Genomic DNA, 24,371 nt, shown 5'->3' with positions numbered 1-24,371 from the left:
GAAAACATAGGGGAAAATCTTCATTATACTGGATCTGACAATGATTTCTTGGTTATGGCTCCAAAAGCAAAGGAAACAAAAACAAAAATTAGATTATTAGTACTATGTCAACTACAAAGCTTTTGTGAAGCAAAGGAAATGATCAACATTGTCAAAAGGCATCTACAGAAAAGGGCATAATATTTGCAAGTCATATATCTCATTAGGGGTAAGTATCCAGAATATATAAAGGACCCCTACAACACAACAAGAAAAAATTAAATAATCCAATTTTAAAAATGGGCAAAAGGCTTGAACAGACATTTCTCTGAAGATGATGTATAAATGGCCAATAATCATATGAAAAATTACTCAATGCCACTAATCATGAGAGAAATGCAAATCAAAACTATAAGGAATTATCACCTCACACCCATTAGAATGGTGAGTATGAAAACATTTGAAAATAACACATGTTGGTGAGGATGTGGAGAAATTGTACCCTATGTGTGGTGTTGGAGAGATTCCAAATAGTGCAGCCACTATGGAAGACAGTATGAAGGTTCCTCAAAAAATTGAAAACAGAACTGCAATATGATCCAGCAATCCCCAAGAAGTAATGCATGCCACAACATGAATAAGACTTGAGGCCATTATGCAAAGTAAAATAAGTCAGTTACAAAAGGACAAATACTGTGTGACTTCACTTATATGAGGTATCTAAAGCAGTCAAATTCATAAGAAACAGAAAGTAAATGGTGCTTACCAGATCTGAAAGGAAGGGGAAAAGAGTTGTTTAACAGATATAGAGTTTCAGTTTTACAAGATTAAAAAGTTCTGGAGATTTGTTTCATGAAGTGTGAATGTATTTAACACTATTAAATTGTATATTTAAGAATGGTTAAACAACTTCCTTAGTGGTCCACTGGGTAAGACTCTGCAATCCCAATGCAGGGGGCCCAGGTTCAATCCCTGGTTGGGGAACTAGATCCACATGCAGGCAACAACTAAGAGTTTGCATGCCACAACTAAATAGTCTGGACGCCACAACTAAGAAGTCTGCATACTGCACCTAAGATACCGTGTGCTGCAACTAAGAACCAGGGCAGCCTAAATCAATCAATCAATTAATCAGTCAATCAGTATTTGAAAAAATGGTTAAGACAGCAATTTTATGTTGTATTTTTTATCACAATAAAAATGTTAGGTAAATATCTGCATATATATCAATGTTAAGTACAAAAAACAGTAATAACATCTGATTTGCTTCAGGAAGAAAACAAGGTTGAAAACAAATGAAAACAATAGCATGTGACAATGTGAATCATAATCTTTTTTACCATCTTTTATGGTTTGGGTGGAGGATAAAGATACTAATTATATATGACTCCATTAAGAGAGTGCCTGGGAGACAGCTTAAAGATGGCGGAAGAGTAAGACACAGAGATCTCCTTCCTCCTCACAGATACATCAGAAATACATCTACACGTGGAACTTCTCCTATAAAGCACCCACTGAACGCTGGCAGAAGACCTCAGACCTCCCAAAAGGCAAGAAACTCCCCACATACCTGGGTAGGGCAAAAGAAAAAAGAATAAACAGAGACAAAGAATAGGGACGGGACCTACACCAGTGGGAGGGAGCCATGAAGGGGGAAAGGTTCCCACACACTAGAAGCCCCTTCGCAGGTGGAGTCTGCGGGTGGCGGAGGGGGAAGCTCCGGAGCCGTGGAGGACAGCTCAGCCACAGGGTGTGGAGGGCAAAGCGGAGAGATTCCTGCAGAGGATCGGTGCCGACCAGAACTCACCAGCCCGAGAGGCTTGTCTGCTCCCCCGCCGGAGTGGGCAGGGGCTGGGAGCTGAGGCTCGGGCTTCAGTCGGATCCCAGGGAAAGGTCTGGAGTTAGCAGAGTGTAAACAGCCTGAAGGTGTAGTGTGCCACGGCTGGCTGGGAGGGAGTCCGGTTGAAGTCTGGAGCTGCCGAAGATGCAAGAGACCTTTTCTTCCCTCTTTGCTTCCTGGGCGCAAGGAGAGGGGATTAAGCACGCCGCTTAAAGGAGCTCTAGAAACGGGCGCGAGCTGCGGCTGTCAGCACGGACAGTAGAGATGGGTGTGGGATGCTAAGGTTGCTGCTGCCGCCACCAAGAGGCCTGTGTGTGAGCACAGGTCACTCTCCACACCGGCCCTCCCGGGAGCCCATGCAGCCCGCCACTGCCGGGGTCCTGGGATTCAGGGACAGTTCCCCAGGAGAACGCGTGGCGCGCCTTGGGCCTGTGCAGCATCACGTCAGCCTCTACCGCTGCGGACTCACCCCACACCCGTGCCACTCCCTCCCCCCAGCCTTAGTGAGCCAGAGCCCCTGAATCAACTGCTCCTTTAACCCCGTCCTATCTGAGGGAAGTGCAGAAACCCTCAGACGACCTACATGCAGATGTGGAGCCAAGTCCAAAGCTGAACACCAGGAGCTGTGAGAACAAAGAGGAGAGGGGGAGGTCTCTCCCAGCAGCCTCAGAAGCAGCGGACTAAAGCTCCACAATCAACTTGAAGTGCCCTGCATCTGTGGAAAACCTGAATTGACAACGAATCATCCCAAGTTGAGGAGGTGGACTTTAGGAGCAAGATATACTATTATTTTCCCCTTTTTTTCTTTTTGTGAGTGTGTATGTGTGTGCTGCTGTGTGAGATTTTGTCTGTATAGCTTTGCTTTCACCATTTGTCCTAGGGTTAGACTTACCCGTTTTTCTGTTTATTTTAATAGAAATTTTTCTTCTTAATAATTATTTTTTATTTTAATAACTATACTTTATCCTACTTTATTTTGTCTTCTCCCTTTCTTTCTTCCTTTCTTCCTTCCTTTCTTCCCTCCTTCCCTCCTTCCTCCCTTCTGTCCTCCCTTCCTTCCTCCTTTCCTCTCTTCCTTCCTCCCTTTCTTCCTCTCCACCTTGCTTCCTTCCTTTCTTGCTTTCTTCCTTCCTTCATTTCTTCCTTCCTTCCTTTTCTTTCCTTTCTATTTTTTCTCCATTTTATTTTGAGCCGTGTGGATTAAAGGCTCTTGGCGCCCCAGCCAGGCACCAGGGCTGTGTCTCTGAGGTGGGAGAACCAACCTCAAGACACTAGTCCACAAGAGACCTCCCAGCTCCACGCAATATCAAACGGCGAAAATCTCCCAGAGATCTCCATCTCAACACCAAGACCCAGCTTCACTCAAGGACCAGCAACGAACAGTGCTGGACACCCTATCCCCAACAAAGAGCAAGACAGGTCTACAGCCCCATCCATTAGCAGAGAGGCTGCCTAAAATCATAATCAGGATACCAACATCCCCAAACACACCAGCAGACGTGGACCTGCCCACCAGAAAGACAAGATCCAGCCTCATCCACCAGAAGAGAGGCACTAGTTCCCCCAACCAGGGAACCTACTCAACCCACTGAACCAACCTCAGCCACTGGGGACAGCCACCAAAAACAATAGGAACAACAAACCTGCAGCCTGCAAAAAGGAGACCCCAAACACAGTAAGATAAGCGAAATGAGAAGACAGAAAAACACACAGCAGATGAAGGAGCAAGATAAAAACAAACCAGACCTAACAAATGAAGAGGAATTAGGCAGTCTACCTGAAAAAAAATTCAGAATAATGATAGTAAAGATGATTCAAAATCTTGGAAATAGAATAGACAAATTGCAAGAAACAGTTAACAAGGACCTAGAAGAAATAAAGAGGAAGCAAGCAACGATGAGCAACACAATAAATGAAATGAAAAATACTCTAGATGGGATCAATAGCAGAATAACTGAGGCAGAAGGACGGATAAGTAATCTGGAAGATAAAATAGTGGAAATAACTACTGCACAGCAGAAGAAAGAAAAAAGAATAAAAAAAACTGAGGAAAGACTCAGAGACCTCTTGGACAACATTAAACGCACCAACATTTGAATTATAGGGGTCCCAGATGAAGAAGAGAAAAAGAAAGGGACTGAGAAAATATTTGAAGAGATTATAGTTGAAAACTTCCCTAATATAGGAAAGGAAATAGTCAATCAAGTCCAGGAAGCACAGAGAGTCCCATACAGGATAAACCCAAAGAGAAACATGACAAGACACATACTAATCAAATTGTCAAAAATTAAATACAAAGAAAACATATTAAAAGCAGCAAGGGAAAAACAATAAATAACACTCAAGGGAATCCCCATAAGGTTAACATCTGTTCTTTCAGCAGAAACTCTACAAGCCAGAAGGGACTGGAAGGACATATTTAAAGTGATGAAGGAAAAAAACCTACAACCAAGATTACTCTACCCAGCAGGGATCTCATTCAGATTTGATGGAGAAATTAAAACCTTTACAGGCAAGCAAAAGCTGAGAGAGTTCAGCACCACCAAACCAGCTCTACAACAAATGCTAAAGGAACTTCCCTAGGCAAGAAACACAAGAGAAGGAAAAGACCTACAAGAACAACCCAAAGCAATTGAGAAGATGGTAAGAGGAATGCACATATTGATAATTACCTTAAATGTAAATGGATTAAATGCTCCCACCAAAAGACACAGACTGGCTGAATGGATACAAAAACAAGACCAATATATATGCTGTCTACAAGAGACCCACTTCAAACCTAGGGACATATACAGACTGAAAGTAAGGGGAAGGAAAAAGATATTCCATGCAAATGGAAATCAGAAGAAAGCTGGAGTAGCAATTCTCATATCAGACAAAATAGACTTTAAAATAAAAACTATTACAAGAGACAAAGAAGGACACTATATAATGATCAAGGGATCGATCCATGAAGAAGATAAAAGAATTGAAAATATTTATGCACCCAACATAGGATCACCTCAATACATAAGGCAAATACTAACAGCCATAAAAGGGGAAATCGACAGTAACACAATCATAGTAGGGAACTTTCACACCCCACTGTCACCAATGGACAGGTCATCCAAAATGAAAATAAATAAGGAAACACAAGCTTTAAATGATACATTACACAAGATGGACTTAATTGATATTTATAGGACATTCCATCTAAAAACAACAGAATACACATTTTTCTCAAGTGCCCATGGAACATTCTCCAGGATAGATCATATCTTGGGTCACAAATCTAGCCTTGTCAAATTTAAGAAAATTGAAATCGTTTCAAGTATCTTTTCTGACCACAATGCTATGAGAGTAGATATCAATTACAGGAAAAGATCTGTAAAAAATACAAACACATGGAGGCTAAACAATACACTACTTAATAACGAAGTGATCACTGAAGAAATCAAAGAGGAAATAAAAAAAATACTTAGAAACAAATGACAATAAAGACACAATGACCCAAAACCTATGGGATACAGCAAAAGCAGTTCTAAGAGGCAAGTTTATAGCAATACAATCATACCTTAAGAAACAGAAAACATCTTGAATAAATAACCTAACTTTGCACTTAAAGCAATTAGAGAAATAAGAACAAAAAATCCCCAAATTTAGCAGAAGGAAAGAAATCATAAAGATCAGATGAGAAATAAGTGAAAAAGAAATGAAGGAAACAATAGCAAAGATCAATAAAACTAAAAGCTGGTTCTTTGAGAAGATAACTAAAATTGATAAACCATTAATCAGACTCATCAAGAATAAAAGGGAGAAGACTCAAATCAATAGAATTAGAAATGAAAAAGGAGACATAAGAAAAGACAGTATGCCAATAAAATGGACAACTGGGAAGAAATGGACAAATTCTTAGAAATGCACAACCTGCCGAGTCTGAACCAGGAAGAAATAGAAAATATGAACAGACCAATCACAAGCACTGAAATTGAAACTGTGATTAAAAATCTTCCAACAAACAAAAGCCCAGGACCAGATGGCTTCACAGGCGAATTCTATCAAACATTTAGAGAAGAGCTAACACCTATCCTTCTCAAAGTCTCCCAAAAGATAGGAGAGGGAGGAACACTCCCAAACTCATCCTATGAGGCCACCATCACCCTCATACCAAAACCAGACAAAGACGTCACAAAGAAAGAAAACTACAGGCCAATATCACTGATGAACATAGATGCAAAAATCCTCAACAAAATATTAGCAAACAGAATCCAACAGCACATTAAAAGGATCATACACCATGATCAAGTGGGGTTTATTCCAGGAATGCAAGGATTCTTCAATATACGCAAATCAATCAATGTGATACACCATATCAACAAACTGAAGGAGAAAAAACATATAATCATCTCAATAGATGCAGAGAAAGCTTTTGACAAAATTCAACACTGATTTATTATAAAAACCCTGCAGAAAGTAGGTATACAGGGAACTTTCCTCAACATAATAAAGGCCATATATGACAAACCCACAGCTAGCATCGTTCTCAATGGTGAAAAACTGAAACCATTTCCACTAAGATCAGGAACAAGACAAGGTTGCCCACTCTCACCACTCATATTCAACACAGTTTTGGAAGTTGTAGCCACAGCAATCAGAGAAGAAAAAGAAATAAAAGTAATCCAAATAGGAAAAGAAGAAGTAAAGCTGTCACTGTTTGCAGATGACATGATACTATACATAGAGAATACTAAGGATGCTACTAGAAAACTACTAGAGCTAATCAATGAATTTGGTAAAGTTGCAGGATACAAAATTAATGCACAGAAATCTCGGGCATTCTTATACACTAATGATGAAAAATCTGAGAGGGAAATTAAGAAAACACTCCCATTTACCATTGCAACAAAAAGAATATAATATCTAGGAATAAACCTACCTAAGGAGACAAAACACGTGTATGCAGAAAACTATAAGACACTGATGAAAGAAATTAAAGATGATACAAATAGGTGGAGAAATATACCATGTTCTTGGATTGGAAGAATCAACATTGTGAAAATGACTCTATTACCCAAAGCAATCTACAGATTCAATGCTATCCCTATCAAATTACCACTGGCATTTTTTACAGAACTAGAAAAAAAAAATTTACAATTTGTATGGAAACACAAAAGACCCCGAATAGCCAAAGCAATCTTGATAACGGAAAATGGAGCTGGAGGAATCAGGCTCCCTGGCTTCAGACTATACTACAAAGCTATAGTAATCAAGACAGTATGTTACTGGCACAGAAACAGAAATATAGATCAATGGAACAGGATAGAAAGCCCAGAGATAAACCCACACACATATGGTCACCTTATCTTTGATAAAGGAGGGAAGGATATACAGTGGAGAAAAGACAGCCTCTTCAATAAGTGGTGCTGGGAAAACTGGACAGCTACATGTAAAAGTATGAAATTAGAACACTCCCTAACACCACACACAAAAATAAACTCAAAATGGGTTAAAGACCTAAATGTAAGGCCAGTGACTCTCAAACTCTTAGAGGAAAACATAGGCAGAACACTCTATGACATAAATCATAGCAAGATCCTTTTTGAGCCATCTCCTAGAGAAATGGAAATAAAAACAAAAATAAACAAATGGGACCTAATGACACTTAAAAGCTTTTGCACAGCAAAGGATACCATAAACAAGACCAAAAGATAACTCTCATAATGGGAGAAAATATTTGCAAATGAAGCAACTGAGAAAGGATTAATATCCAAAATTTATAAGCAACTCATGCAGCTCAATAACAAAAAAACAAACAACCCAATCCAAAAATGGGTAGAAGAACTAAATAGACATTTCTCCAAAGAAGATATACAGATTGCCAACAAACACATGAAAGAATGCTCAACATCATTAATCATTAGAGAAATGCAAATCAAAACTACAATGAGATACCATCTCACACTGGTCAGATTGGCCATCATCAAAAAATCTAGAAACAATAAATGTTGGAGAGGGTGTGGAGAAAAGGGAACACTCTTGCACTGCTGGTGGGAATGTAAATTGATACAGCCACTATGGAGAACAGTATGGAGGTTCCTCAAAAAAGTAAAAATAGAGCTACCATACGACCCAGCAATCCCACTACTGGGCATATACCCTGAGAAAACCATAATTCAAAAAGAGTCATGTACCAAAATGTTCATTGCAGCTCTATTTACGATAGCCAGGACATGGAAGCAACCTAAGTGTCCATCAACAGCTGAATGGATAAAGAAGATGTGGCACATATATACAATGGAATATTACTCAGCCATAAAAAGAAATGAAACTGAGCTATTTATAATGAGGTGTATGGACCCGGAGTCTGTCATACAGAGTGAAGTAAGTTAGAAGGAGAAAAACAAATACCGTATGCTAACACATATATATGGACTCTAAGGAAAAAAAATGTCATGAAGAGATTAGTGGTAGGATGGGAATAAAACACAGACTTACTAGGGCATGGACTTGAGGATATGGGGAGGGGGAAGGGTAAGCTGTGACAAAGTGAGAGAGTGGCAGGGACATATATACACTATCAAATGTAAATTAGATAGCTAGTGGGAAGCTGCCCCATAGCAAAGAGAGATCACCTCTGTGCTTTGTGACCACCTAGAGGGGTGGGATGGGGGGGTGGGAGAGAGGGTGATGCAAGAGGGAAGAGATATGGGAACATATGTATATGTATAACTGATTCACTTAGTTGTAAAGGAAAAACTAACACACTATTGTAAAACAGTTATACTCCAATAAAGATGTTTAAAAAAATATAAATAAATTAATTAATTCAAAAAAAAAAAAAAAGAGAGTGGCTGGAGCTTCAAGATGACTGAAGAGTAGACGCGGAAATCAGCTTCCTCCTCACAAATACATCAGAAATACATCTGCATGTGGAACAACTCCTACAGAACACCTACTGAATGCTGTCAGAAGACCTCACACCTCCCAAAAGAAACGAAACTCCCCACATACCTGGGTAGGTCAAAAGAAAAAAGAAAAAGCAGAGACAAAAGAATAGGGACAGGACCTTCACAAGTGGGAGGGAGCTGTGAAGGTGGAAAGGTTTCCATACACTAGGAAGGCCCTTCACAGGTGGAGATGATGGGTGGCAACTTCAGAGCCAAGGAGGAGAGCGCAGCAATAGTGGCGTGGAGGGCAAAGCAGAGACATTCCCACACAGAGGATCAGTGCTGACCAGCACTCACTGGCCCAAGATGCCTGTCTGCTCACACACCGGGGTGGGTGGGGGCTGGGAGCTGAGGCTCGGGCTTCAGAGGTCGGATCCCCGGGAGAGGACTGGGGTCGGCTGTGTGAACACAGTCTGAAAAGGGTTAGTGCACCACAGCTAGCCAGGGGGGAGTCTGAGAAAATGTCTGGAGCTGCCGCAGAGGCAACAGACTTTTTCTTGCCTCTTTGTTTCCTGGTGTGCAGGGAGAGGGGTTTAAGAGTGCTGCTTAAAGGAGCTCCAGAGATAGGCGCCAGCTGCGGCTATCAGAGCAGACCCCAGAGATGGTCATGAGACACTATGGCTGCTGCTGCTGTCACCAAGAAGCCTGAGAGCAAACACAGATTACTCTCCACAACTCCCCTGCTGGGAGCCTGTGCAGCCCGCCACTGCCAGGGTCCCATAATCCAGGCACAATTTACCCAGGAGAACCCACGACGCACCTGAGGCTGGTGCAACATCACACTGGCCTCTGCCACAGCAGGCTCATCCCGCATCCATAGCCCTCCCTCCACCCGTCCTCAGTGAGCCAGAGCCCCCGAATGAGCTGCTTCTTTAACCCCATCCTGTCTGAGCGAATGAGCGAAGAATAGACGCCTCAGGCGACCTACACGCATAGGCGGGTCCAGATCCAAAGCTGAATCCCTGGAGCTGTGTGAACAAACAAGAGAAAGGGAAATTCTCCCAGCAGCCTCAGGAGAAGTGGATTAAATCTCCACAATCAACTTCATGTACCCTGCATCTGTGGAATACCTGAGTAGACAACGAATCACCCCAAATTGAGGAGGTAGACTTTGGGAGCAAGGATATATATATATATATATATATATATATATATATATATATATATATATATATATTTATTTATTTATTTATTTTTATCTTTTTGTGAGAGTATATGTGTATGCTTTTGTCTGTGATTTTCTCTGTATAGCTTTCCCTTTACCACTTGTCTTACGGTTATGTCTGTCCGGCTTTTTTTAGTTATTTAAAAAATTTGTTTTCTTAATAATTATTTTTTATTTTAATAACTATATTTTTTCTTTCTTTCTTTCTTTCTTTCTTTCTTTCTTTCTTTCTTTCTTTCTTTCTTTCTTTCTTTCTTTCTTTCTTTCTTTTCTTTCTTTTCTCCCTTTTATTCTGAGCTGTTTGGAGGACAGGCTCTAGGAACTTTAGCCAGGCATCAGGCCTGTGCCAGTGAGGTGGGAGAGCCAAATTCAGGACACTGGTCCACAAGAGACTTCCCAACTCCACGTAATATCAAACAGCAAAAACCTCCCAGAGATTTCGCTCAATGCCAAGACCCAGCTCCACTCAATGACCAGCAAGTTACAGTGCAGGACACACTATGCCAAACAACTAGCAAGACAGGAAAACAACCCCATCCATTACCACAGAGGCTGCCTAAAATCATAATAAGACCACAGACACCCCTAAATAAACCACTAGACATGGATGTGTCCACCAGAAAGACAAGATCGAGCCTCATTCACCAGAACACAGGCACTAGTCCCCTGCAACAGGAAGCCTACACAAACCACTGAACCAACTTTAGCCACTGGGCACAGACACCAAAAACAATGGGAACTACGAACGTACAACCTGCAAAAAGGAGATCACAAACACAGTAAGTTAAGCAAAATAAGAAGACAGAAAAACACACAGATGAAGGAACAAGGCAAAAACCCTCCAGACCTAACAAATGAAGAGGTAATAGGCAATCATCCTGACAAAGAATTCAGAATAATGATAGTAAAGATGATGCAAATTCTTGGAAATAGAATGGAGAAAATACAAGAAACGTTTAACAAGGACCTAGAAGAAGTAAAGAACAAACAAACAGTGATGAACAACACAATAAATGAAAGATTCTCTTTTGAGAATCTTTTATTGAATGGATCAATAGCAGAGTAACTGGGGCTGAAGAATGGATAAGTAACCTGGAAGATAAAATATTGGAAATAACTATTGCAGAGCAGAATAAAGAAAAAAGAATGAAAAGAATTGAGGACCATCTCAGAGACCTTTGGGATAACAATAAATGCACCAACATTCGAATTACAGGGGTCCCAGAAGAAGAAGAGAAAAAGAAAGGGACTGAGAAAATATTTGAAGAGATTAGAGTTGAAAACTTCCCTAATATAGGAAAGGAAATAGTTAATCAAGTCCAGAAAGAACAGAGAGTCCCATACAGGATAAATCCAAGGAGAAACCTGCCAAGACACATTTTAATCAAACAATCAACAATTAAATACTAAAAAAAAAATTAAAAGTAGAAAGGGAAAAAAAACAACCTATAAGGGAATCACCATGAGGTTAAGAGCTGATCTTTCAGCAGAAACTTTGCAAGCCAGAAGGGAGTGGCAGGACATATTTAAAGTGATGAAGGAGAAAAACGTACAACCAAGATTACTCTACCCAGCAAGGATCTCATTCAGATGTGACAGAGAAATTAAAAGCTTTGCACACAAGCAAAAACTAAGAGAATTGAGCACCACCAAACCAGCTTTACAACACATGGTAAAGGAACTTCTCTAGGCAGGAAACACAAAGGAAGGAAAGGACCTAGAATAATAAACCCAAAGCAATTAAGAAAATGGTAATAGGAACATACATATTGATAATTACCTTAAATGTAAATGGATTAAATGCTCCAACCAAAAGACATAGACTGGCTGAATGGATACAAAAACAAGACCTGTATATATGTTGTCTACAAGAGAACCACTTCAGACCTAGGGACACATACAGACTGAAAGTGAGGGGATGGAAAATGATATTCCATGCAAATGGAAATCAAAAGAAAGCTGGAGTAGCAATTCTCATATCAGACAAAATAGACTTTAAAACAAAGACTCTTAGAAGAGTCAAAAAAGGACACTACACAATGATTAAGGGAAAGACCCAAGAAGAAGATAAAAGAATTGAAAATATTTATGAACCCAAAATAGGAGCACTTCAATACACAAGGCAAATACTAATAGCCATAAAAGGGGAAATCGACAGTAACACAATCATAGTAGGGGACTTTAACACCCCAATTTCACCAATGGACAGATCATCCAACCTGAAAATAAATAAGGAAACACAGCTTTAAATGATACATTAAACAAGATGGACTTAATGAATATTTATAGGAGATTCCACCCCAAAACAACACAATACACATTCTTCTCAAGTGCTCATGAAACATTCTCCAGGATAGATCGTATCTTGGGTCATAAATCAAGCCTTGGTAAATTTAAGAAAATTGAAATCCTATCAAGTATCTTTTCCGACCACAGCACAATGAGACTAGATTTCAATTACAGGAAAAAAATCTGCAAGAAATACAAACTCATGGAGGCTAAACAACACTAAATAATAACCAAGAGATCACTGAAGAAATCAAAGAGGAAATCAAAAAATACCTAGAAACAAATGACAATGAAAACACGAAAACCCAAAACCTATGGGATGCAGCAAAAGCAGTTCTAAGAGGGAAGTTTATAATAATACAACCCTACCTTAAGAAACAATAAACATCTCAAATAAACAACCTAACCTTACACCTAAAGCAATTAGGGAAAGAAGAAAAAAAGAATTCCAAAGTTAGCAGAAGGAAAGAAATCATAAAGGTTAGATGAGAAATAAATCAAAAAGAAATGAAGGAATGATAGCAAAGATCAATAAAACAAAAAGCTGGTTCTTTGAGGAGATAAACAAAATTGATAAACCATTAGCCAGACTTACAATGAAGAAAAGGGAGAAGACTCAAATCAATAGAATTAGAAATGCAAAAGGAGAAGTAACAACTGACACTGCAGAAATACAAAGGATCATGAGAGATTACTACAAGAAACTATGTCAATTAAATGGACAAGCTGGAAGAAATGGATTAATTCTTAGAAATGCACAACCTTCTGAGACTGAACCAGGAAGAAATAGAAAATATGAACAGACCAATCACAAGCACTGAAATTGAAACTGTGATAAAAAATCTTCCAACAAACAAAAGCCCAGGACCAGATGGCTTCACAGGCGAGTTCTATCAAACATTTAGAGAAGAGCTAACACCTATCCTTCTCAAACTCTTCCAAAATATAGCAGAGGGAGGAACGCTCCAAAACTCATTCTACAAGGCCACCATCACTCTGATACCAAACCCAGACAAAGATGTCACAAAGGAAGAAAACTAGAGGCCAATATCTCTGATGAACATAATACAAAAATCCTCAACAAAATACTAGCAAACAGAATCCAACAGCACATTATAAGGATCAAACACTATGATCAAGTGGGGTTTATCCCAGGAACACAAGGATACTTCAATATAGGCAAATCAATCAACGTGATACACCATATTAACAAATTGAAGGAGAAAAACCACATGATCATCTCAATAGATGCAGATAAAGCTTTTGACAGAATTCAACACCCATTTATGATAAAAACCTTCCAGAACGCAGACATAGAGGAAACTTTCCTCAACATAATAAAGGCCATATATGACAAACCCAGAGCCAACATCATCCTCAATGGTGAAAAACTGAAACCATTTCCACTAAGATCAGGAACAGGACAAGTTTGCCCACTCTCACCACTATTATTCAACATAGTTTTGGAAGTTTTAGCCACAGCAATTAGAGAAGAGAGAGAAGTAAACGGAATCCAAGTTACAAAAGAAGTAAAGCTGTCACTGTTTGCAGATGGCATGGTACTATACATAGAGAATCCTAAAGATGCTACCAGAAAATTACTAGAGCTAATCAATGAGTTTGGTAGAGTAGCAGGATACAAAATTAGTGCACAGAAATCTCTTACATTCCTATACACAAATGATGAAAAATCTGAAAGTGAATTTAAGAAAACACTGTCATTTACCATTGCAACAAATAGAATAAAATATCTAGGAATAAACCTGCTTAAGGAGACAAAAGACCTGTATGCAGAAAATTATAAGACACTGATGAAAGAAATTAAAGATGATACAAACAGATGGAGAGATATACCATGTTCTTGGAGTGGAAGAATCAACACTGTGAAAATGAATCTATTACCTAAAGCTATCTACAGATTTGATGCAATCCCTATCCAACTACCGCTGGCATTTTTTACAGAACTAGAACAAGAAATTTCACAAGTTGTATGGAAACACAAAAGACCCCGAATAGCCAAAGCAATCTTGAGAATGAAAAATGGAGCTGGAGGAATCAGGCTCCCTGGCTTCAGACTATACTACAAAGCTCCAGTAATCAAGACAGTATGCTACTGGCACAGAAATAGAAATATAGATCAATGGAACAGGATAGAAAAGCCAGAGTTATACCCACGCCCATATGGTCACCTTATCTTTATAAAGGAGGCAGAAATATACAGTGGAGAAAAGACAGACTCTTCAATAAGTGGTGTTTGGAAAACTAGGATAGCTACATGTAAAAGAATGAAATTAGAACACTCCCTAACGCTATACACAAAAATAAACTCAAAATGTATTAAAGACCTATATGTAAGTTCATACACCATCAAACTCTTAGAGGAAAACATAGGTAGAACGCTCTATGACATAAATCACAGCAAGATCCTTTTTGACCCACCTAGGGAAATGGAAATAAAAACAAAAATACACAAATGGGACCTAATGAAACTTGAAAGCTTTTGGAGAGCAAAGGAAACCATAAACAAGATGAAAAGACAAGCTTCAGAATGGGAGAAAATATTTGCAAATGAAGCAACTGACAAAGGATTAATCTCCAAAATTTACAAGCAGCTCAACATTAAAAAAACAAAAATCCCATCCAAAAATGGGCAGAAGACGTAGAGATTTCTCCAAAGAAGATATACAGATTTCCAACAGACACATGATAGAATGCACAATATCATTAATCATTAGAGAAATGCAAGTCAAAACTACAATGAGATATCATCTCACACCAGTCAGAATGGCCATCGTCAAAAAATCTACAAACAATAAACGCTGGAGACGGTGTGGAGATAAGGCCACCCTCTTGCACTGTTGGTGGGAATGTAAATTGATACAGCCACTATGGAGAACAGTATGGACTTCCTTAAAAAACTACAAATAGAACTACCATATGACCCAGCAATCCCACTACTGGGCACATACTCTGAGAGAAACATAATTCAAAAGGGGTCATGTACCAAAACGTTCATTGCAGCTGTATTTACAATAGGCAGGACAGGAAGCAACCTAAGTGTCATCAACAGATGAATGGATAAAGATGATGAGGCACATATATAGAGAATGGAATATTACTCAGCCATAAAAAGAAACAAAACTGAGTTATTTGTAGTGAGGTGGATGGACCTCTAGACTGTCATACAGAGTGAAATAAGTCAGAAAGAGAAAAAGAAATACTGTATGCTAACACATATTTATTGAATAAAAAAGAAAGAAAATGAAATGGATGCAAGGAACCTAGAGGCAGGACAGGAATAAAGACACAGACTTTGAGAATGGACTTGAGGACACGGGGATGGGGACGCATGAGCTGGGACGAAGTGAGAGTGTGGCATGGACATATATACACTACTGAATGTAAAATAAATAGCTTGTGGGAAGCCGCCGCATAGCAGAGAGAGATCAGCTCAGTGCTTTGTGACCACCTAGAGGGGTGGGATATGGAGGGTTGGTGCGAGATGCAAGAGGGAGTAGATATGGGGATATATGTGTACATAGAGCTGATTCACTTCGTTATAAAGCAGACAGTAACACACCATTGTAAAGCAGTTATACTCCCATAAAGATGTCAAAAAAGAAAGTGTAGGCTGGTAGAAGAAGATACCAAATAATAGAATACACATTTAAAATTTCCAAACCAGTAGAGGGAAAAAAAATTAAATGTGCAAATTTAAAACATAATTCAATACATAAGAAGTCAAAATATAGAACAAAAGAAACCAAGTGGGTCACAGAGAATGCAAAAAAGGAGCAATAATACATCAGTAACCATAATAGATGTAACTGCAATAAGCACTCTAGTTAAAGACAAAACTTACCATCATGGATTCATTAAAAAAATAAAACAAAACTGTTTTTTGTCTAAAAGCAACACACCTGAGATGTATATCATGAATGCCTAAATGTGCAAAGTAAGATAAAGATATACCAGGCAGACATATTAGTCAAAAGAAAGTATAGATTTATTAATATCAGAAAAAAATAATTTTAACCTAAATGATGACTAGAGATAAAGAGATTTCCTATATAATGATAACAGTTTACTATATCAGGAAGATGTAATATTCTAAACCTATATGTATACATTATATAATAATGTAGTGTAAAAATATTTTAAAACTGTAAAGAGTATTTAATAAATCTACTGAATAGTGGCAAATAATATTTTAATATCATTATATATAAACATACTTTTCTACTATTTGATAGATGAAGCAAAAACAATAATATAGAGACTATATAAAAAGCACAATTAAGAAGATAAACATGAATATAGAAAACTTTGCAGCCAACCATTGGACAAAAGACATTTTCAAGCAAAAAAAATTTTTTAATGAATATTGGTCAATTCCAAGTTCATACCACCAGCCTCAAGCTATTTCAAAGTGTGATATCATACCGACTACAGTCTTTCTCCAAAAAGTGATTAAAGGAGAAATTAATAAGGAAAGAAAGATTGGAAAAATAAAATACGTTTGCAAATTAAAAAATATGTTCCTGAAAAATATGTGGGCTTAGAAGAAAAGATAAAAGATGAAGAAGATTATTAAAACTGAAAAATAACAAAAATACTATGTGTCAAGCTGGTAAAATTCAGATAAAGTAGTTTTTAAAGGAATATTTATAGCTTTAAATGTTTGTATGATAAAAGATGCTTGAAATTAATGAGTTAAACTCTACCACATAAGTAAAAAAGACCCATTAAATCTCTAGATTTAATGTAATCTCTATCAAATATCCATGGTATTTTTCAAAGAACTAGAACAAATAATCCGAATATCATATAGAACCACAAAAGACACCAAAGTGCCAAAGCAATCTTGAGGAAAAACAACAAAATTGAATATGTCACACTCCCAGACTTCAGGCTAGACACAAAACTACAGTATGGTATTGGCACAACGATAGATATATAGAACAATGGAACAGAATGGATGGCTTGGAAATAAACCCACACACTTATAGTCAGTTAATCTGAGACAAAGGAAGCAAGAATATACAATGGAGAAAAGACAGCATTTTCAATAAATGGTTCTAAGAAAATGGGACAGCTACATTTACAAGAGTGAAATTAGAACATTTCCTCATACCTTATACAAAAATAAACTCAAAATGTATTAAAGACCTAAATGAAAGACCTGAAACCATAAAAATCCTAGAAGAGAACATAGGCAGAGCACTCTTTGACATAAATAGTAGCAATATTTTTTTGATCTGTCTACTAAGGCAAAAGAAAAAAGAGAAAAAATAAACAAATGGGACCTAATTAAACTTAAAAGCTTTTGCACAGGAAAGGAAACCATCAATAAAACAAAAAGACAACTTACTGAATGGGAGAAATGTTTGCAAATGATATGATCTACAAGCGGTTAATATCCAAAATACATAAACAGCTCATACAACTCAATATTAAAAAAAGGCAATCCAATCAAAAACTGGAAAGAAGCTTCTGACAGTCATTTTTCCAAAAAAAACCCATACAGATGGCCAACAGGCACATGAAGAGATGCTCAATATGGCTAATTATTAGAGAAATAGAAATCAAACCCACAAGGGGATATCACCTCACACCTGTCAGAATGGCTATAATCAAAAAGTCTACAAATAGCAAATGTTGGGGAGGATGTGGAGAAAAGAGAACCCTCCTACACTATTGGTGGGAAAGTAAATTGGTGCAGCCACTCTGGAAAACAGTATGGAGGTTCCTCAAAAAACTAAAAATTGAACTATCATATGATCCAGCAATTTGATACCTGGGTATATATCTGGAAAAAATGAAAACACTAACTCAAAAGGATACATGTACCTCAACGTTCACAGCAGCTCTATTTACAATTGCCAAGGGCTTCCCTGGTGGCACAGTGGTTGAGAGTCCGCCTGCTGATGCAGGGGACACAGGTTCGTGTCCCGGTTCGGAAGGATCCCACATGCCGTGGAGCGGCTAGGCCCGTGAGCCATGGCCACTGAGCCTGTGCGTCCAGAGCCTGTGCTCCGCAACGGGAGAGGCCACAACAGTGAGAGGCCCACGTAACGCAAAAAAAAAAAAAAAAAAAAAAAAAAAAAAAAATACAATAGCCAATATGTGGAAGCACCCAAGTGTCAATCTACAGATGAATGGATATAGAAGATGTGCCATATATATATATATATATATATATATATATATATATATATATATATATATATATATTCCTATGTATATAGCAATATTAGACATAAAAAGAATGAAATTCTGTCATTTGCAGCAACATGGATGGATCCAGAGAATATTATGCTTAGTGAAACAAAGTCAGATGGAGAAAGACAGATACTGTATGAAATCACTTATACGTGGATTCTAAAATATAATACAAATGAATGTATATACAAAACAGAAACAGACTCACAGATATAGAAAACAAATTTGTAGTTACCAGAAGGGAGAGGGAAAGGAGGAGGGACAAATCAGGGGCATGGGAATAAAAGATAAAAACTACTATGTATAAAATAAGTAAGCAAAAAGGATATATTGTACAGCATAAATAACTATAGCCATTATCTTGTAATAATTGTAATGGAGTATAATCTGTAAAAATACTGAATCACTATGCTGTACACCTGAAACTAATATAAAACTGTAAATCAACAATACTTCAATAAAATAAAAAAGAAGAGCAGAATGAACTTAAATATTGAAAGAAAATAATAAAAATATAAGAATAAAAAATGAGTTAATATCGTTCATTGGCCACATAACAATAAATTTATTGGCTCATCGTCCACAATATTAAAAAAATAGGATAAAAAATGATAGATTTGTTTATTTCTTCCTATTTGCAACATTTTGGAAAATACCATTTTATTAGTAATCCTACATACAAGAAAACTGAATAAACTTTGAATGCTGATGGTATGGGTACTGCAATTAGATAGGAAAAACTTTTTTTCCAGGGATTATCTTGCTCTTACAAACTGATTTAATTTGATTAATCTTGTGCCAAAACTTTCCATATTCTACAATGCTTTATTTTAAAAACTCATGTATATCGCAGCAACGTGAATGGATCTAGAGATTGTCATATTGAGTGAAATAAGTCAGACAGAGAAAGACAAATGTCATATGATATAACTTATACATAGAATCTTAAAAAATGGTGCAAATGAACTTACCTACAAAACATAAATAGAGTTACAGATGTAGAAAACAAACTTATGGTTACCAGGGGGTAAAGGGGGGGAAGGGATAAAGTGGGAGATTGGAATTGACATACACACATTACTATATATAAAATAGATAACTAATAAGGGCCTACTCTATAGCACAGGGAACTCTACTCAATACTCTGTAACGGCCTATATGGGAAAAGAATCTAAAAAAGAGTGGAAATATGTATATGTAAAACTGATTCAATTTGCTATATACCTCAAACTAACATAACATTGTAAATCAACTAGACACCAATAAAAATGTTTCAAAAAAACTAAGAAAAACTGAAAAAAATATATCACGTACAGTTTTAAACTTTTTCTGAAGCTTTATAATTTTTTATATCTTGCTCTTCAGTACCTTTTTAATGATTTTCATAATATGTTTTCAGGGGCTTATTTAAAGGATCTAAACAGAAATGGATCAACACTTATAACTATATTACAATGTAGACTCATAATGCTTAAAAATAACTTTATAAATAATAATGTATGCATTCATGCATTACAAGTCAGTTGTAATTTTTTATGTATAAAATCTGTTTATGCTACACAAGAGTTTCATTTAGTTTTCATTGTGAGTATTGCAACATCCTGGACAACTCCATACTCATGATACTTGTAACAACACTCAATTATCAGGGAGTTGAAACTTTCTTAACTGCATTTGCTTTTCTACCAAAACGCAAAGTGTATATGAGTCATTCCAGATGAATTAGTCAAAGGCGAAGGACAAAAATCATTTAATAACTAGTAAAAAACAAAAATTGATATCATTACAATCTTGGTCTTGGAAGACTTTTAAGGTTAGCCTTCCAGACAGAATCCAGAAATCAATAGATTTATTCATTTCACTTCTTAATAATTTTAAATTCTATAACCAATCAAACAATACAATAAAAAGAATTTCATGTCTTCCTTTTTAATCCTTACATGTGTAATTTCATTTTCTTGCCTTAACATGCTACTATTTCCACCAAAATGTTAAAAAAAGAAGAGGACTGGTGGACATACTTGGTTTTTTTACCTATCTCAAAGGAAATACTTTCAGAATTACCCTAATGATAATGGTATTTGCACTAATTTTTGTTGCTTCTCTTTATAAGATTAATACTCTTCTATTCCTAGTTTGCTCAGGCTTTGTTGTTAAATCATTAATAGATTTCTTTTTCTTGATTTAATTGAGATACTCATCTAATGGTGCTTGTATATATGTACACATATGCAATGTACACATTGTGGGTATACATATGTATACCCACAAACATATATACATAATATATCATACATATATACACATATCCATGCATATATCTGCCCTTGAAATATATATATATATTATATTATTTATATATTTACAGATTGATAGATACATACATACATACATACACAGGCATATATATTTGCATTTGGTTTGGTAATGTGGGGAGGATTTTACATACATATTCAAGTGTGAGTCCAGGTTAAAATTTTCCTTTCTTACACTGTTCTTGTCATCAGGATGGCTATCAAAGTTTTGCTAGCCATATAAATAGGAGAGTGTATCTTTTATTTTATTCCCTGGAAGACTTTATACTAGATTACACTTAATTCTTATTTGGTTGTTGGGTAGAACTCACTGATGAAGCCATCTGAGCCTGGATTTCATTGCTGAAAAAATTTTGACTAATAATTCAATTAAATAGTAATTTGATTTCTTTAGTGGTTATAGGAGCATTCAAGCTTTTTATTTCTTCTCAAATAAGAATTTAGTAAGTAATATTTTGTAGCAATTTGCCCATTTCATTTACATTTTTAAAGTTATTGGCATAATGTACAAAATGTTCCTTTGGTGCCTAAAGTATCTATGGTTATAATAATCTTTTTATTCTAAATATTAGCTAATTGTGCTTTCTCCGTTATTCTTTTTTCTCTTGATCTCTTTTCACCCTATTTCTCTGTTTTTCTAAATTGTTTCAAGTACCAACTTTGTCCATAGTTTGTACAATACCATGATATTTTCTTTATCTTTTATTTATTACTTCCTCCTTTATGTACTTTTTCATTTATTTTATTGTTCTTTTTCTAGTCTCTTTATGTGGATGTCAATCTCATTAGTTTTGGGTATTTCTTATTTCCTAATATGAGCATTTAGGTCTGTGAATTTCCTTCTAAGTACCGCTTTAGGTGCATCTTACAGGTTTGGTATTCTCAGTATTTTTGTTGTTATAATTGAAAATAATTTCTAATTTTCATCACAATATCTTCTTGAATGAATTGAATATTTGATGTATATTTCTCAATTTGAAAATGTGTGGGATTTTTCTAGTTATCCATCTGATACTGACTTTTAACTTAATTTCAGTGTGTTTAAGTACATAATTTGTATTATTCAACCCTTTTAGACCATTTACCATTTCTTATAAAATTACATCTTTCAAAAAATTCCTGGAGTTTGAGTAATTTCTGAGCTATTTTATTAATCAAACAAGAATAAAAAACAAAGTGAATTATATTTGAAAGAAAATGAACCTTTGCATCTGGGATTAAGGGAGAACTCTTGATGGGATAAACTACCTTCTCTCCTGGGGTCACAGAAACTCTCCAGATGCAGTGTGTATAAGATGGGTAGCCATTTGGAAATCCTGGGGAGGAAAGGTTGCCATTGGATTCTTGTAGGGTTTCTCCACATGCTGAAAGAAAAAGAAAAATGTTTGATTTTTTTAAAAGATGAAAAAGATAAGATTTTTCTCTAATTTTTATGAAAGACATTGGCCTCATAAATAAAATCTCCAGTCTTTTGGTGTTAGACAAGAATATATATTTGTATTTTATAAAACACTTTTCCTTTCTAAGTAATTTCTCTTTATGTCTTTCTTACTAGAATTTCAGTATACTTAATCGGATTACTATAGCTAACCATATAACAAGATTATGAGATAAATAACCTGAAGAACCACTAAGTTCTTCCTCATGGAAACCTTTCTCATTCATTCTCAAGGAGCCAGTAGCCAACTTATACGTCACCCATTTTCAGCTTCAGGCCAGTGGATACCTAGTTGATGTGGCTCTGGGACCACATGAAACATTCTATTAGTATAGTTGGTGTAGAGTGAGGTTAATTTTAATAATGAATACCATATCAAGGTTGAAAAAAGAAATCTTAAATAATAATGAATAAATAATCAATAAGAGGTGCCAAAATGTCACACACAACTAAAGTTTTTTTCAAAATAAACTGGAAAGGGGCTTCCCTGGTGGCGCAGTGGTTGAGGATCCACCTGCCAATGCAGGGAACACAGGTTCGTGCCCCGGTCCGGGAAGATTCCATATGCCGTGGAGTGGCTAGACCCGTGAGCCACGGCCGCTGAGCCTGTGCATCTGGAGCCTGTGCTCAGCAATGGAAGAGGATGCAACAGTGAGAGGCCTGTGTACCACAAAACAAACAAACAAAAACCAACAACAACAAAAACAAACTGGAAAAAATTGAAAGATAAAAAATCACGGAAGACTCAAATTTTCAAATAAGATGTAGACATTTATTTATTCTGTTTTCTGTCAATCATAAGTAGAAATTACTGGAAAAGCAATTATATTTTACTCTTACTAAGCCTTTCTTATTTCTTGGAAGTGATTACCAGTCATCTGAAATAGCAAATAATAACCAGCTACACAGCCTCAAGATCTGTGTGATTGATATCTATAGGCCATTTCAACAAAGGCAAGAACAGAGCATAATTAACTCTGTTTCAGCCAAGTTTTGTAGTTAGAAGCATTCTATAATGGATTTTCTTGTTGTTTTTGCAAGACATGGTATGAGCCACATGAACCTAGGCTGCTTTAAGTATCCTTAATTCAAGAATAATTCCTATACTGCAGCGAGTTTATATAAAGATTTATATAAACATGTTTATAACCTTAACTCAACAATTTTGAAAGAACAGCTCCTTCCCTCTGAAGGAGACTGAAATTAAAACTGATATACTACCATATTATAGAACCATAGCTCCCAGAAAGTGAACTCTTGTCTCATCAAATCAATAAATTATAAATGGTTCTGCATATCTTGATTTAAATGAAGAAACAAAGATGATGGCTTTGAAAACATAAAATAGAGCTGTAAAAACAGTCTGATAAGAAATAAATATTTATTTAGAAACACAGATATTATGTTTGTACAACAAAATAAATTTAAAGTAGGAGCAAGCAGTGTTTATTCTGATGAATAGGCAGATAAAAGCAACTTCAGAATGAAACAAAAATGCTCAAGGTAAAAAATATATAATAAGCACTTTCCAAGAATCATCTAAGGATACTGGTAAATGTGACATTACAAGAACCCTTAGAAAAAGGAAAATTTGTTAAGATTTATTAATGCAAACAATGTGCTTCTAAGTAGGATCATTTTAGATGCTAAATAGTCATTTGGGAATTAGTGTGTTTCAATGAAAAACAGCTGCAATTTACAATAGTTTAGAAATAAATTCTGAAATAATTGAAAACTCCACTAAGCCACATAGAATGCTGGTACTGGATTTCCTAAAGTGGAATTTTAAAAATTAAATATATTTGACTCACAAATGTAAACAAACACTATGGTTCTGATAAAAAAGATTTAAAAAATTCTCTAAAATGTAAAAAAAAAGAATATAATTCAAAAATTAAATAAATCTATTATATAGCACCTGCTTATAATTCAAGAAGCACAAACACATATTGTCAAGTTGTGGTAATCATTTGTGCATTTTCCTCAATAAGTGTGGCTGTCCCAGGCTACATGATCACTATTTCAGAAAATTTCATCAATTTTCCTGGCCATTTGTTGATTCATGCGAAGATATATTAAAAAAAACTTTAATATTAAAAGAAGTAAAGGAAAATTAGCAAGGAAAACATGGTACTACTAAATTAAATACATAGTCTGTCCATTTACTCAGAAAGCTATGTGGATGAGAAAAGAGAAG

The 24,371-nt window shown here is 36.4% G+C and overlaps 1 protein-coding gene across 8 annotated transcripts in view; it reads right to left on the bottom strand.

Moving 5' to 3' along the window:
• TLL1 (tolloid like 1) overlaps positions 1-24,371 on the bottom strand; it is a 261,648-nt gene that overhangs the window by 97,674 nt on the left and 139,603 nt on the right. For all 8 annotated transcript variants that reach the window (XM_067036943.1, XM_067036944.1, XM_059065868.2 and 5 more), the window contains one exon: positions 21,985-22,100. In XM_067036943.1, the coding sequence (XP_066893044.1) occupies positions 21,985-22,100 (116 nt within the window). The remainder of the gene's footprint in view (positions 1-21,984; positions 22,101-24,371) is intronic.

The sequence above is a fragment of the Kogia breviceps genome, chromosome 6 (genome assembly GCF_026419965.1).
Source record: "Kogia breviceps isolate mKogBre1 chromosome 6, mKogBre1 haplotype 1, whole genome shotgun sequence".
Lineage (NCBI taxonomy): Eukaryota > Metazoa > Chordata > Mammalia > Artiodactyla > Physeteridae > Kogia > Kogia breviceps.
This window is presented reverse-complemented; position numbering and strand designations above follow the sequence as displayed.